We start from the raw sequence: 13,321 nt of genomic DNA, 5'->3' as shown, positions 1-13,321 counted from the left end.
GCACATCGTCTTATTAGTTCTTTAAGGTTAATGGTCAGAAATTGTATTGCTGGCTCAGAGGGCATGTTGTAAGTGCTGCTATTTCTAAATGCACTGGCCGAGGGGACAGTTAAACTGACACTCAACCGAGAATGTGTCTAGTACAGTGAGCCCTAGACTGCATCAGCTGTATTATCTTTGCTTAACATGATATGGGGGGCGGGGGAGAGAACCTCAGTGTTTGTGTCTCTTTGATTTTAAGCGTGGCTAAGCAGATTTTCACAATTTGTTGGCTGTTTGTAGTTATTCTCTCACGGTACGTTCTTCACCGTCATCTGTGGAGAAACAAAGGGTAGTGGCCTTCACATATCAAAGACACAAACAATCTGTCTTCTTTCATTCACATAAGAAGACTTGATGAATTCTCTTACACAGACCATTTTGTTGTTTAGTCGCTAAGTCATGTCCGACTCCTTTGCGACCCCACGGACTATAGCCCGCCAGGCTCCTCTGCCCGTGAGATTTCCCAGGCAAGGATACTGGAGTGGGCTGCCATTTCGTTCTCCAGGGGATCCTCCCGACCCAGGAATTTAAACCCACATCTTCTGCACTGGCAGGCAGATTCTTTACCACTAAGCCACCAGGGAAGCCCAAAGACCATTTTAGAAACTGCAAAGATGAGCGATGACTCTCTCACTATTGTCAGCTGAAGAAAAAAACTGTGCAACCTAAACATTAAGAATTAAGTTTCACGTGGAGGACTGAGAGACTGCTTCGAGGAGGCGAGGAAGGGACCAGGGTATGTGAGAGTTTTTGAGCAAAAACCGCGTAGTCAAAACATGAAAAGAGCACTGTTGATTAACCAGACATCGCGAGTCGATGTTGATTAACCAGACATCGCGAGTCGATGTTGATTAACCAGACATCGCGAGTCGGTTCAACGCTTTTCTGTGTATGGGAAGATGCGAGCGTGGGCTCCTTGGACTCACTCCTCTGGTGTGCGCCTTAATTCTCTGGGGCCAGGATCCTGCTTCTCAGGGGCAGCTGCAGCTGCTGCTGGCTTGACAGTTGCCACGTCCTTTGTTGACTGATACGGCAGGCAGCATTTTTCATCCCTGCTTTTTATTTCTATGTGCTCTGGATAAATCTTTGATAACAGATTTCACACTTAGGACTACTGACATTCAGCCCAGTAGGCCTGTGCTGGGGGCGGGGGGGTGGCGGAGGTGCTCTCCTGTGCTTGTCGAGGGCGAGCAGCACCCTGGGCCTCTCACACTCGATACTGTCAGACCTGCACCCCAAGTCGTGATGGTCAGAACGTCCCCCAGCTGAGAGCCGGTGCTTGAGGGTAAGGCTAAGCTACTCTAGCAGAGAAACCCACCCAAACTCAGTAGCACAGAAAAGATGGAACTTTACTTCTTCTGGAACAGTCCAGGAGGCGGGCAGCCATGTTCCACGGGGTCACTCAGAGACCTGGACTCCTCCCAGCGTGGCATCTGCCCCCAAAGGGCCTTGCCATTGTCTCCCCAGTGAAGGCTGGAAACGTGAAGACAGGACTGGGGGCGAGGCAGAGGCACAGTCTGCCGTGTGAAGGAGACAACCATGGCTGCTCGCGGCTCCCGGGCAGGAACTTAGCCACCGGGCCATGTCTACATGCGGGCAAGGCTGGGAGGTGGCATCCCACAGGGCAGTGGTGTGCCCAGCGCATCTCGTTCTTCTGCAAGTACACGAGTGCTGCAGACTGAATACCCCCCTCAGAATTCACAGGCTGAATCCCTGAACCCGCAGTGCGACTGTGTTTGAGCGATAATTGAGGAAGAGAAACCAGACCTGTCCACATTTGTGCAGCGGCAGGCTGTGTGAGGACTCAGTGAGAATGGTCATCCGCATGCAACCCAGAGGGACACATCAGGCAGGCTGTGTGAGGACTCAGTGAGAATGGTCATCCGCATGCAACCCAGAGGGACACATCAGCCCTCTTGGCACCTTGAACTTGGACCTCCAGAACTGTGAGGAAAATGTTCTGTTTAAGCTACCCAGTTTGTGGCATTTTGTTCTTGCAACCCAGCTGAGACAGGGAGAGGTTTTGATGGATAGCAGTAAAGACTGAGCGATTCCTGGGATGGAAGGCCCATCACCAAGCAACAGGCACAGTCAGGGCTCTAGGGCCTCTGCTGCTGCTGCTAAGTTGCTTCAGTCGTGTCCGACTCTGTGCGACCCCAGAGACGGCAGCCCACCAGGTTCCCCCGTCCCTGGGATTCTCCAGGCAAGAACACTGGAGTGGGTTGCCATTTCCTTCTCCAGTCCATGAAAGTGAAAAGTGAAAGTGAAGTCGCTCAGTTGTGGCCCACTCTTAGCGACCCCATGGACTGCAGCCTACCAGGCTCCTCCGTCCATGGAATTTTCCAGGCAAGAGTACTGGCCTCTACTTAATGGAAAGTCTCAAACCCACAAAAGCAGAGAGAACCTAACAGACTCCATGTGCCCATGGGCCAGTTTCAGCAATCACCAACTTCCCTTCACCCGCCTCCATGCACGTGCAGGCCCAGCACCCTAGCCAGGATCTCCTGCACAAAGCAGATGTGCTCCACCCACCTGTCAGGCCTCCCTGGTGGACTCGCACTGCTCAGGGGAGACTGTGCTAAAAATCTGCCACTGTGCTAAAAATCTGTCAGTGAAGCAGGGCAGAGGAACGGGACACACAGATGCCTAGGCTCTCCTACTTCTGTGTCAGGGGTGCGAGGTCAGGACCGGATGCGTGGAGGTGCTGCAGTCACCCTGTGGCTGAGGGATAAGCTAAGGGAACTGGTGAGTTGCCGACCCAGCATCCGAGATCACTAGCAGCAGAAAGAGTTCTTGGCTGCCTAACTCTGGACTCTGTGTTATGTGAGATAACTAGACATCCCAATGATTTAGGCCCATGAAGCTGGCATTCCAGCTGTTGGTGGTGTTCAGCCACTGAGTGCTGCTTCTTTTAGCTAAGTAAGAAATTTCACTGTACGTTTGCTAGTATTTCCTGCTATTAAAAGGGCATCCACGGCTCCCCAGCATGCAGGGGCAGACCAGCCAGGCTGCCCCGCCCCCATTTCCATGGGTGACCAGGAAGGCTGAGCTCTCACAAGCTGAGGTACTGCCGGTGTTCCTGCCTGTCAGCCTGATGAGTTCATCCTGCTGATGTGGTATAAGGCTGTCCAACCTCAGGAGGGTGTCTAAGCCCATCATCCTTTTGAAGGCAAGATGTAAATTTCAAAACAAGTTAATCTAAGGCAATATTGTGCTGTTAGCGTATCAGCGACCTTTGTAGATTGTACCGCAGTAACAAAAGACCCCAAAGTCGCGGAGGACTCGGCTCAAAATTCTTTATTTCTAGCTGGTGCTCCCTGTTCGCGGCACTGGTGTAGGTTGGCTGTGTTCATTCCAGAATCCAGGGTGAAAAAGCAGCCGTAATTGTGCAACTGCAGTTCTCAGACTGGGGACTGGAAAAGGGAGGTGGTGACCTGCACAACAACTTTCTTCCTGAAAGTCGGCTCTGGTTACTTTGCAAGTTCAATATGAAGGACGAAAGCCAATAATTGGGAATAACGGAATCTACCACCCTTCCAGGATCCACAACCCCATCAAACAAGGGCCCATCAGGAAAACGGAAAGCTACCTCAGGGGTCTTGGGTCACAGCGAAATCAGGGGCTTGTACAAGTGAGGTGGGGGTTGCCACGACCTCAGCCCCAACACTGAGGTGGACCGTCTGTAGCTCGCGGGGGTCCGCGGCTGCCCGTAGTCCCCTCGGCCGCCTCTCGTCCGGGGAGCTGGCGCTTCCCGAGGACTCCCTGGAGAGCAGCCCTAAAGTCCACGGCCACATTTCTGGCCGTCTCCGGAGTTCTCCGCGGCCAACTCGAGCGTGCGAGTAAGTTCTGGGAAACGCGGCTCCCAGCACTTAACGGGCCTGACGCTGCTGTCCGCACCAAACTCCTAGGTTGAGGTCGGAACCCCCATGAGGGTGCCTGGGGACGAGCGGTCAGAGGCCACGAAGCCCGGAAGGCAGGACCCCTAGACGGGAAGGCAGTGTTCGCGCCCATAGGACGACAGCCGCCACCCTGACGGAGCGCTTCCGGGAGCCGAGCGGAGCCGCTCGCCCTCAAGATTCCCGCCGTCGAGGAGTGGGCAACAGGCAGGCCCCAAGGCTGCAGCCCCGTGCTTTCGCAGGAAGAGCGGACGCCCGCGCCAAAGACGGCGGCCTGCGCGGGACACTGCGCGCCGACATTCTGGCCCGGAAGAGGCGGTGCGACAGAGGCACTCCCAGACCAGTCGCCCCGCTTCCGCTGTGCTAGTCCCAGCCAATCCGGCCACGCCGGCCCGCGTGAGCCAATCCCCGTGCGCGACGCGAACGACCACAGCCAATGCGCAGTGCGGGCGGTCCGGGGCAGTGGTGGCGGGAAGGCGCGGCGATGGCGGGCCGGCGCGGCGCGCTCATCGTGCTGGAGGGCGTGGACCGCGCGGGGAAAAGCACCCAGAGCCGCAAGCTGGTGGACGCACTGTGCGCCGAGGGGCACCGCGCCGAGCTGCTGCGCTTCCCTGGTGGGCGCGGCGGGCCGGGCGAGCGCGGGGTTCCGGGGGGCCGGGGATGGGGACGCGACCCGGGGCCTCTCCAGGCCCCGAGGGTGGGAAGCGAATGCCTCGTGGGCCGGGCCCGCCCTCGTAGGTCCGCGGGTCGGGGCGCAGGGGCCGGGCCCTTGTGGCCCCTGAGCCTCAGCCGGACGCGTCTGTGGTCATTAACGCGCCGCTGACGTGCAGGCAATCAGGTCCTGTGTTTAGTCTCAACACGTGTACAGCCCAGAAGGCGTCTTCATAGAGTAATGACTGTCACCCCCAGAAGGTTCCTGGTGCTGCTCTGTAACCCAAGTCTCCGTTTTGTTTTGGGGTTCCTCCGCCCGCCCGCCCGCCCTTGAGCGTTTACCTTCTGAGTGGTTTTGTGTCATATTTTTAATGTAAAACGGTGGTCTTGAAAACGCTTGTAAGAATATCATCAATACTTAGGTATTCAAGAGAAGTTCAGGGTTTACAAACCAGAGGTGGCAGCAGTGGAGGGAAAATGCTTCCTTGAATATTTATCGTTTTAATCTTTAAGCGAGACAGTCTGCAAATCTTACACAGTTAACCCTTTGAATGACGTAGGTATGAGCCGCTCAGGTCCACACACACACCTTTTTTCAATAAACACGCAGGACTCTGCAGTCCTGGGTTGGTGGACTGCAGGGACGGAAAACCTCGGATACTAAGAGCCAGCTGCAGCGCTTAAAGGTCCTTTTGGTGTCAAGGCAGATCCTGGAACCAGTGCCCCTTGGTTGGCTCTGCCTCTGATTGCTGCTTCCTACCTGAGCTCCTTCCTCCTAAAGCTTTGTTCAGCCCAGTGTCTGCACACTGCTGCGCTTCCTCGGGTAAAGGTGTGAGCCTGTCCAAAGTTGCAGTAAAATAAACTTCAAAGTTGGACAGGTCAGGGCCAGAAGTTCTGCACAAACTGTTCTTAATGTCCATGACGAGCCTGATCTCATTTTCTGTGTTTTTTCTCTCTTGTTTTAGAAAGATCAACTGAAATTGGCAAGCTGCTCAGCTCCTACTTGGAGAAGAAAAGCGAGGTGGAGGATCACTCGGTGCACCTTCTCTTCTCCGCGAACCGCTGGGAGCACGTGTAAACACCCTGGCCCTGCCACCCTCCCTGCTCTGTATTTCCCCCCTCGACTCAGTGGGCTCTTGTTTCTGAGTGGCTGAGAGTCAGGCTGGAGGCTGTACCTTTACACATTCTTTATTCACAGATCCCCAGAGCTCTAGTTAATACCCCCCACCCCACTCCTTTTGTGACGTTAGGTCGTTTCAGGCGCACAGAAAAGCTGATGGAGATGTACAGAGTGTCCCTAGCTCGTCCCCCCCACCCGGAGTCTCTCTTATTTGTCTTGGATGAACCAGTGTTACGAGTCACTAAGTGAGGCTGATGGTTGATGCTGGGGTCTGTCCTCTCCCACCCCCTCTGTCTTACATCGCCTTGGTGGGATCCCTCTGTACCCAGCACAGCTGATGACAGAGCGCCTGTGGGGCACACTCCGGTGCTCCTGTTCCTGTCTGCACACGTGTGTGTCAGTAACACGTATGTCACGGGAGGTGTTCTAACGAATAAACGGGGTCCTTGCGGGCAGACCACCTCACGGCATGCTTCCTAACTGCCTCGCTGTCTGCGTTCCGCTCTCCTCTCAGCTCCTGCGGCCTGCTGTCCGGAAAGGCTGCTCCACTGTGGATGGAGCGAGTCCTTCGGGTGGGCACGCAAGGGGCTGTGCCTGGCGCCCTCCCACGAGCAGGCTGGCACCGCTCCCTCTGGCCTTGGCTGAGCCAGGGTCTTGTCTGGAAGGGCCTACCCCTTCCACGTGTTAGATGAAAAGGAGGCCAGGTTTATTTGTTTTTAATTTTCTTCTTGGTTGCACTCAGGCTTGTGGGATCTTAGTTCCCCAACCAGGGATTGAACCTGTGCCCTCTAGGTGGAATCGCAGAGTCTTAACCATCGCGCTTCATTGGGATCACCAGGGAAGTCCCAGTGAGGCCATATTTATAATCTCTAGCACATCTAGGGTTTCTTGATCTGGGTGTTCTGATTTTTGCTTTTTGTGCGTTAGTAGAAAATAACATCAGATCAGTTCAGAATGAGGAACAGGACCACTCCCCTCCTCAGCTCCAGCCTTGCCCAGGCGTGCCGGCCTGTGTACCCTGGCCCGTTTGTTCTGCCACAAGTCCCCTTCAGGTCACCCCAGCCACTCCTATCAGATCAGCTTTTCTGACCCATGGAAGCCCTGGGTTGACAGGTTGGATTCTGGGCCGCTGTGGCACTGTCGTCCGCCAGCTGCGTGACCTTGGTCTTGCTCGGCATCTCAGCTGGAGCTTCCTGGGCAGTGTTGTAGGCAGAGCGCCCCTCGCCTGCGGTGCTGTGTTCTGGTACCGCCTCCACTTCCTCCCTGTCTGTCGGAACCTGCCGTTGTCCAGGGCCGTCCACGGGTTTCTTCCTAGCAGTAAGCGTCTGTCCGGCCCTCTGCCGCGGCTCAGCAGCGCCTCCCAAGCCTCAGCTTTCGCAGTGCGCTGTCACATTTGCTCTCCCCTTACTCTGTGTGAGGTTCGCCAGCTGTGAGTGAAATGCTGGGTTTATGGTTCTTCCTGAGTGGATTTGGGTTTGCATTTTTGGCGCAGTACCACAGAAGTGACGTGGGTCCTCTGGAGAGCAGGAAGTCCCCTGCGAGCCCACTGAGGCGTCCCTGGCGTCCCCCCGCTCTCCCACTCAGCGGCTTCCTCCTGTTGAGAATCCTGTGTAAACCCTCGTCAAGCTGACCGCTGGGCTGGCAGTGGCACTGGTGGTAAAGAATCCTTCCGCCACTGCAGGAGACGTAAGAGACTCAGGTTTGACCTGGGTCATGAGGATCCCCTTGAGAAGGAAATGGCAATGCACTGCAGTATTCTTGCTGGGAGAACCCCATGAACAGAGGAGCCTGGTGGGCTGCAGTCCCTGGGGTCACAGAGTCGGCCACGACTGAAGTGACGCAGCAGCCCTGTCTGAGGTGGTTAGTGTTTTTCTGACGCCTTCGTTTCTCCTGCGTGGACCAGCTGGATTCCGTATAGAGCCTTCCTGCTCCTGCCTGTCCGTCTGCCATCAGCGAGGGCTCGGGGGCGGCCTCTGCTGCTCCTTGTTTGCTGCTCCGTTTGTTCAGACGCGGCCTGCAGGACCCCTTCAGGCCGGCTCCCCCGTCCCTCTGACGGTTCTGGTGCTCTCGTCTTCCGCGGTAGCTGAGACCCGCTGCCTTCCTCTTGGTGGGAGAGGTGTTTAGCAGCCGACCTCTGCTCAGGGGCGCACGCTCACGTCCTGCAGGACTGTCGGATGCCTGCTGTCCTGCCCGGCGCCTCAGGCTCTGCTGGGCTCTGCTGGCTTGCTGCGTCCAGGACGCCGTGGGGTGGTTTCAGAGCCACCGCCGCATCTGCATTCAGCCTGGTTGAGCTGGAGGGTGGCTGCCACTTAGTGGTTGGAGCAGGACACAGGGTCTGTGTGCATGCATCCCAGACGCACTTTCCCTCTTGCTGTGTGTTCCCTTGGGATCCGGGTAGGTTCCTTTCACTTTGTGTATAGTTTGGGTTTTTGCTCCCTGTTGTTGATCTCAGTTTTTCATAAGACACAAAACGGCTCCAACAGTCAGATCCGCACAAAAAGCTCCCTGCTGCCCGCTTGCCGCTGTGGGTGCGCAATGCCCTTGGTTTCTGAGGTCAGCGGGCGCCTGTTGCCTCGGGCACCGTCCGCCAGCTGGAGGCCGCATCCGCACACTCTGCTCGGCCTGGCCGGCGACACGTCGGGGGCGCCCTGCCTGCGGGCTCTGGAGGCTGTGAGTGTCAGCAGTGTGCACTGAGGAGCGATGGGGCAGTGAGGAGCCCTTTCCCTGTTAGCGGCACCCCCAGCCCGTCTCCTCTGGCGCCGGTCATCAGCGGGCCGTGCTGCTGGCAAGGGTGCGGCCTTTGTACCTGTCTTCCTGAGACCCCGGGCCCCCTGTGGAGGGCCCCTCCCAGGAGGAAATGCAGGCATCTGTCGTCCCCTCCAGGCTGCGCCCACACTTCCCTCCCCTTGTTCCGGCTTCTCCCTTCTTGGCAGGGCGTGGACCCCTGTGCCCAGCGGCTGAGTTGCCCCTGGGCCTTCGCCAGTACCAGCTGTGTTCACGCCCCTGGTGGACTTGCCTTTCTGTGCCTGGTGTTGCTGGGCTGTCCACGTGGCCTCTTGGAGAGATCGGAGCTTTGGGGAGTGAAAGCCCGGCTACACACTGCCTGGGTGCAGCCCTGTCCTCACGTTGCTTTCTGAGCTGCTCTGTGTCTGCAGGACACTTTGAGCCTGAAACTCAGGAGCTGTGAAGCTGGGACCAGGGCTCACGGGCATTCCCTCTCTCATAGGCCGTTAATGAAGGAGAAGTTGAGCCAGGGCGTCACCCTGGTTGTGGACAGATACGCCTTCTCCGGGGTGGCCTTCACCAGCGCCAAGGAGGTGAGTGCCACTTGGCCTGCGCATGGTTTGCGCCGTGTGGACTCGGCAGTCCCCGTGGGCTCCATGTCAGCACCCCAGGGCTCTGTGGTCCCCTGTTCTCCGGGTCACCTGGACAGGACGAGCAGCCTCTCTGTAGGTGCGGGTTGTCCCCGCAGACACGGCTGCAGTTCTGACTCGGCTGATACATTTCACATCAGTCACGCAGGGGTCGGTGGGCAGACCCGTTTCGTCCAGCGCCTTGTCTTCAGGAGAGACGGTGAGAGTATGTGGGGTGCTGTTCTCTTGAGCCCCCGTTCCAGAGAGCTGCTGTTGCACAGGTACAGTGGCCCGTGTGACCACACGGCCCTGTGTCTTGCCTTTTATTGAGGATGTTCAAACAGACCCCAGCAGAGAAAGGGCGCCTTCAGCGTCAGCACCCTGCCTCAGCGTGCTCGTCTCCGTGACCCGCCAGACACGGCATCACCCCCGTGAGCGTCTTGGTGCGCGTCCCCAGGGGCGCTTTCCAGACCCTCGTCCCAACCCCGGCGAGTGGGCAGCCACCCCCCAAAGTCCTTCAGTCTGTGCTCAGGGGTCCTGGCGCCCAGATACTGTTTGTTCACCTTAGATTTTTACAATTAGGTTGAACCAGAGTTGGGCTAATTAAGGTCCATTCTTCAAATGTCCCTTGACGCTCTTAATACGTAGGTTTCTGCCTCTCTTTCCTTCTATTTAAACGTTCGTTGATGTTCGCAAGGCTCCTGTCCAGAGGCACACTGTGCCCGATTGTCTTATAACAGTCTTTGATCGTGGTTAATTCACAAAAGGCTGTAGAATGCTGACCCTTTAATTCTGCCTGTCTTCCGGCACAAGCAGCTGGGTCCTCCTTTAGGAGAATCCTCCCAAGGTACCGGCCCCTCGGCTCCGTCTGTGAACGTCACACGGGCTCGGGAAGGGTGGACAGGTGCCCTCATCCTGTGCTTGGGGATCTGAGCCCACAGATGGCTTCTAACCCTCAGGCTACGGTGTGGCCCCAAGTCACGCATCCTGGGTTTTCCTCCAGAATGGAAACACTGCTCCTAGAATTAGAAGGGTGAAGGAGAGCAGACGTGCCGCAGAGGGCATGTGGGACCCTGGCGAGGGTCTCCCCCTCTCCTCAGAACGGGAGCCACCCTGGCCTGGGCTGCCGCATGGCTGGAGGGTGTAGGGTCCTGGGCCCTGGGCGCCCCATGGACGGAACCAAGAGGGAAACCACATGCAGCCTAAAGGGCGCCCGCTGTCACCTGAGAATTCTCCTCACACATCCCAGCTCCCTCTCTCCCTTCTTGGTGAATCTGGAACCAGAAACGAGACCGCGTTACGCTGGCTCCCTCTCAGGGTGGTTCTTTGTCCCCAGAATTTCTCCCTGGATTGGTGTAAGCAGCCGGACGTGGGCCTCCCCAAGCCCGACCTGGTCGTCTTCCTGCAGCTGCAGCTCGCAGAGGCCGCAGCGCGGGGCGAGTTTGGCCGCGAGCGCTACGAGAGTGGCCCCTTCCAGCAGCGCGCCCTGCAGCGCTTCCAGCAGCTCCTGGCAGACCCGAGTCTGCCCTGGAAGGTGAGTGCTGCCTGGGCCCTGGAGCTGATGCAGGAGGGGCCACTCCCAGGCCAGGGCAGGGGAGTTGGGGCCGCGCTGCGGCCGCTCACGCGTGCCTGGGCCCAACAAGGGACCTCCCAGACTCTCAGCATGGTTCCAGCCCTGGGCAGCGCGGGCCTGGGGCCTCCCCTGTCGCCCTAGCTGCCACCTCAGGCATGGTCCCCATGGCCTCAGGGCACTTCGCGGCCCCGCCTGTCTCCAGCCTCCCTGCAGCCAGTGTCCATGGCTGCAACGGGCTGCATACCTGCCAGTTGGGCTCACGCGTCTCCCTGCCCTGCTGAGTGTGTGGCCAGGGCTCCCCGTGCAGGTTTAAAGCACACCCCTGACCTTACCGTGTGTCTCGGGGTGCTCAGGGCTGGAGGGAAGGGCATAGTTTTCCCCAGGCAGAGGCTGCAGTGTGGGGCCTCAACTGCGATGGTTCTATCAGCTACCGAATGCCGGAGTTCTCTATTTTTCTGGTTCTCTTCATTTTTTTTTTAATTTGTTCTCACAAATTTTTTATTTTTGCCATGCCCTGCGGCGTGGGATCTTAGTTCCCCGAGCACGGGTGGAACGCAGCCCCTTGGAACAGACGTGCAGAGCCTCAACCACCAGACCACCAGGGAACTCCCGCGCTGGCATTCTTTTTTAAGTAGTTGTACGTGGTGCAGGTGATCCATGATTTATACTGCATTTCAGCGCCTGCTGAGACCCAGACAGGAAAGCACAGCATCAGGAGCAGGGGAGGGAGAGGTCAGTGGCTGCCTTTCTGCCAAGCTGTCCTCTCAGCTGGGCTCCCAGAGCTCTAGGAGCTTCGCTGATGCTCCTCGTAGGGCAGGTCCCCTCGTCGAGTCTCAGCTTCTGTTGATCTGAAAGCTTACTTCGGTATTTTTTACACACATCTTTAAAGCAGTAACAGACTTAGAGAAAACTCTTCCAGGAACCGTTTGACGATAAGTTTCAGTACCTGACGCCATCCCGTGTGGGCCTGGGCTGTTCACACGGGTCCTCTCCCGTGGCCTGGACGCCGGGTCCTCCCACTGACCTGTGTGACCACATGCATGGTGCCCAGCTCGTCGCTGGTCTCCTGTCTCTGAGAGTCTCGGCTCGGTGTTTCTGAAGCCACGGGCTCCTCGTCGCTGAGCCTCGCTTGCTGCGTGGTTGGGCTCAGGTTGTCGCCTTTGCTGGGTGGTCGCTGCCGGGTCACGGGGCGTGCACCTTCAGCACCTCCGTTCCGGCCGTGCTCCCCCACCTCGGCCAGGTGGTTCACGGTGATGTCCCTCTGCGTTCCTCTGAGGAGGGGTTTTGAGTCCAGGTGAAACCACACGGCCCATAGGCTGGCGTGCAGGGCTCCCTCCCCAGCACGTGCCTTCCCAGCTGTCCGAGGCCCACATTGCCCGGGTCTGGCCTCCAGGAGGCCCCTTCATGTTGGGGCCCTTTCCGGTCCCGCGTGTTACGGTCTTGGGGCTCATCCTGGGCCTCCCCAGCCCAGTGTCTGCAGTGACCCCGGCTCCACCCTGAGACAAGGCCATGGGGCGCCACACATGAGGTCACGCGGGAGCCGCGGGAGGCCTCTGAGGCCGGCGTGCAGTTGCAGTTGTCTGAGGGCCTCTGTTCCTGGGGCTCTAGCAGAGTGTGCTGCCCCGCGGCTGCCGAGAGGCTCTTGGCGCCCCCAGGGCTGAGCCTTGGCAAAGGAGGGGTCCTGGGCATGCCCGCCTTGTGTGCCCAGTACATGGCCCTCTCTCAGGCGGAGAGCGGTTCCTCACGGGCTGGCTTCCCGGTGACCGAGGGTCCCGCGCTGTTCACCTGGGCAAGGGGTCTCAGCAGCGGGGCTGCAGGTGGGGAGGAGCGGACGCGGACCTGCCTGGGGCTCCGGGCGGTCCAGTCGCAGCATGGAGGGTGTGGCTGCCCTCACCAAGTCCGCCACTGGCACCAGGGTGCCACGGGGTACCACGGAGCGCGGGGCAGCTCGGGCCCCTGGCGAGGCTGGGGGGTGAGGAGCCGAAGCCGTGCCCTCTGGCCTAGCCCGTGCACTGAGAACGTTAACACCTTGTGTCTCCTACCCGCACAGATGGTCAACGCCTCCAGAAGCATCGAGGACGTCCACCGAGAGATCCGCGCGCTGTCTGAGGATGCCATCCGGGCTGCCGCACACAGGCCCCTGGGGCAGCTGTGGGCGTAGGAGGCTGGCCCCCTGTGCCCCAGAGACACTCGTAATCACTGTGCTTTCCTTGCCGAGGTCTCACAGCTGCGTCCAGAGGTCCTATCGGGGCTGCTGAAACCCTCAGCGTGTCCGCAGGCATCATCAATAAAGACAGATGGAGACAGCAGTGGCAGCTGGGGGCCCTGGTGCTGTCGGCCTGGCCTGGTCGCGCCTGGGCTGAGTGCCAGCCCTGTGCCTTGGCTTGCCGGGCCCGGCCTGGCCGTGTCAGAGCAGCATCTGTCTCATCTGAATGCATCTGGTACATGCTGGTCATTCTGTTGAGATGGGAGACCCAGCTGTATAACCCTCTGCATCCCATCCCGCAGTTACTCCAGGATGAGCCCTGCAGTGGGAGGCAGGCAGGGTCCCTGTCTACAGGGCGCCCCAGGGCTCAGCGCTTCCAGGGTGTGGGCCGGAGACTGGGTCCCAAGCAGAATGAGACCATGTGACAGATCCAGGGGCAGAGGTGCCCAGGCCCTGCTCCTGCACAACAGGGGCGCCCTC

The 13,321-nt window shown here is 58.4% G+C and overlaps 1 protein-coding gene across 1 annotated transcript; it reads left to right on the top strand.

Annotated features, from left to right (window-relative positions):
* Positions 1 to 4,402: 4,402 nt before the first annotated feature.
* DTYMK (deoxythymidylate kinase) lies at positions 4,403 to 12,944 on the top strand. The gene is given in 5 exon segments (NM_001098893.1): positions 4,403 to 4,552; positions 5,555 to 5,663; positions 8,936 to 9,026; positions 10,399 to 10,596; positions 12,686 to 12,944. Coding segments are annotated over 5 exon segments (639 nt in total). The 5' UTR covers positions 4,403 to 4,422; the 3' UTR covers positions 12,797 to 12,944.
* The last annotated feature ends 377 nt before the right edge of the window (positions 12,945 to 13,321 follow it).

This window comes from Bos taurus, chromosome 3, assembly GCF_002263795.3.
Source record: "Bos taurus isolate L1 Dominette 01449 registration number 42190680 breed Hereford chromosome 3, ARS-UCD2.0, whole genome shotgun sequence".
In the NCBI taxonomy this organism is placed as follows: domain Eukaryota; kingdom Metazoa; phylum Chordata; class Mammalia; order Artiodactyla; family Bovidae; genus Bos; species Bos taurus.
This window is presented reverse-complemented; position numbering and strand designations above follow the sequence as displayed.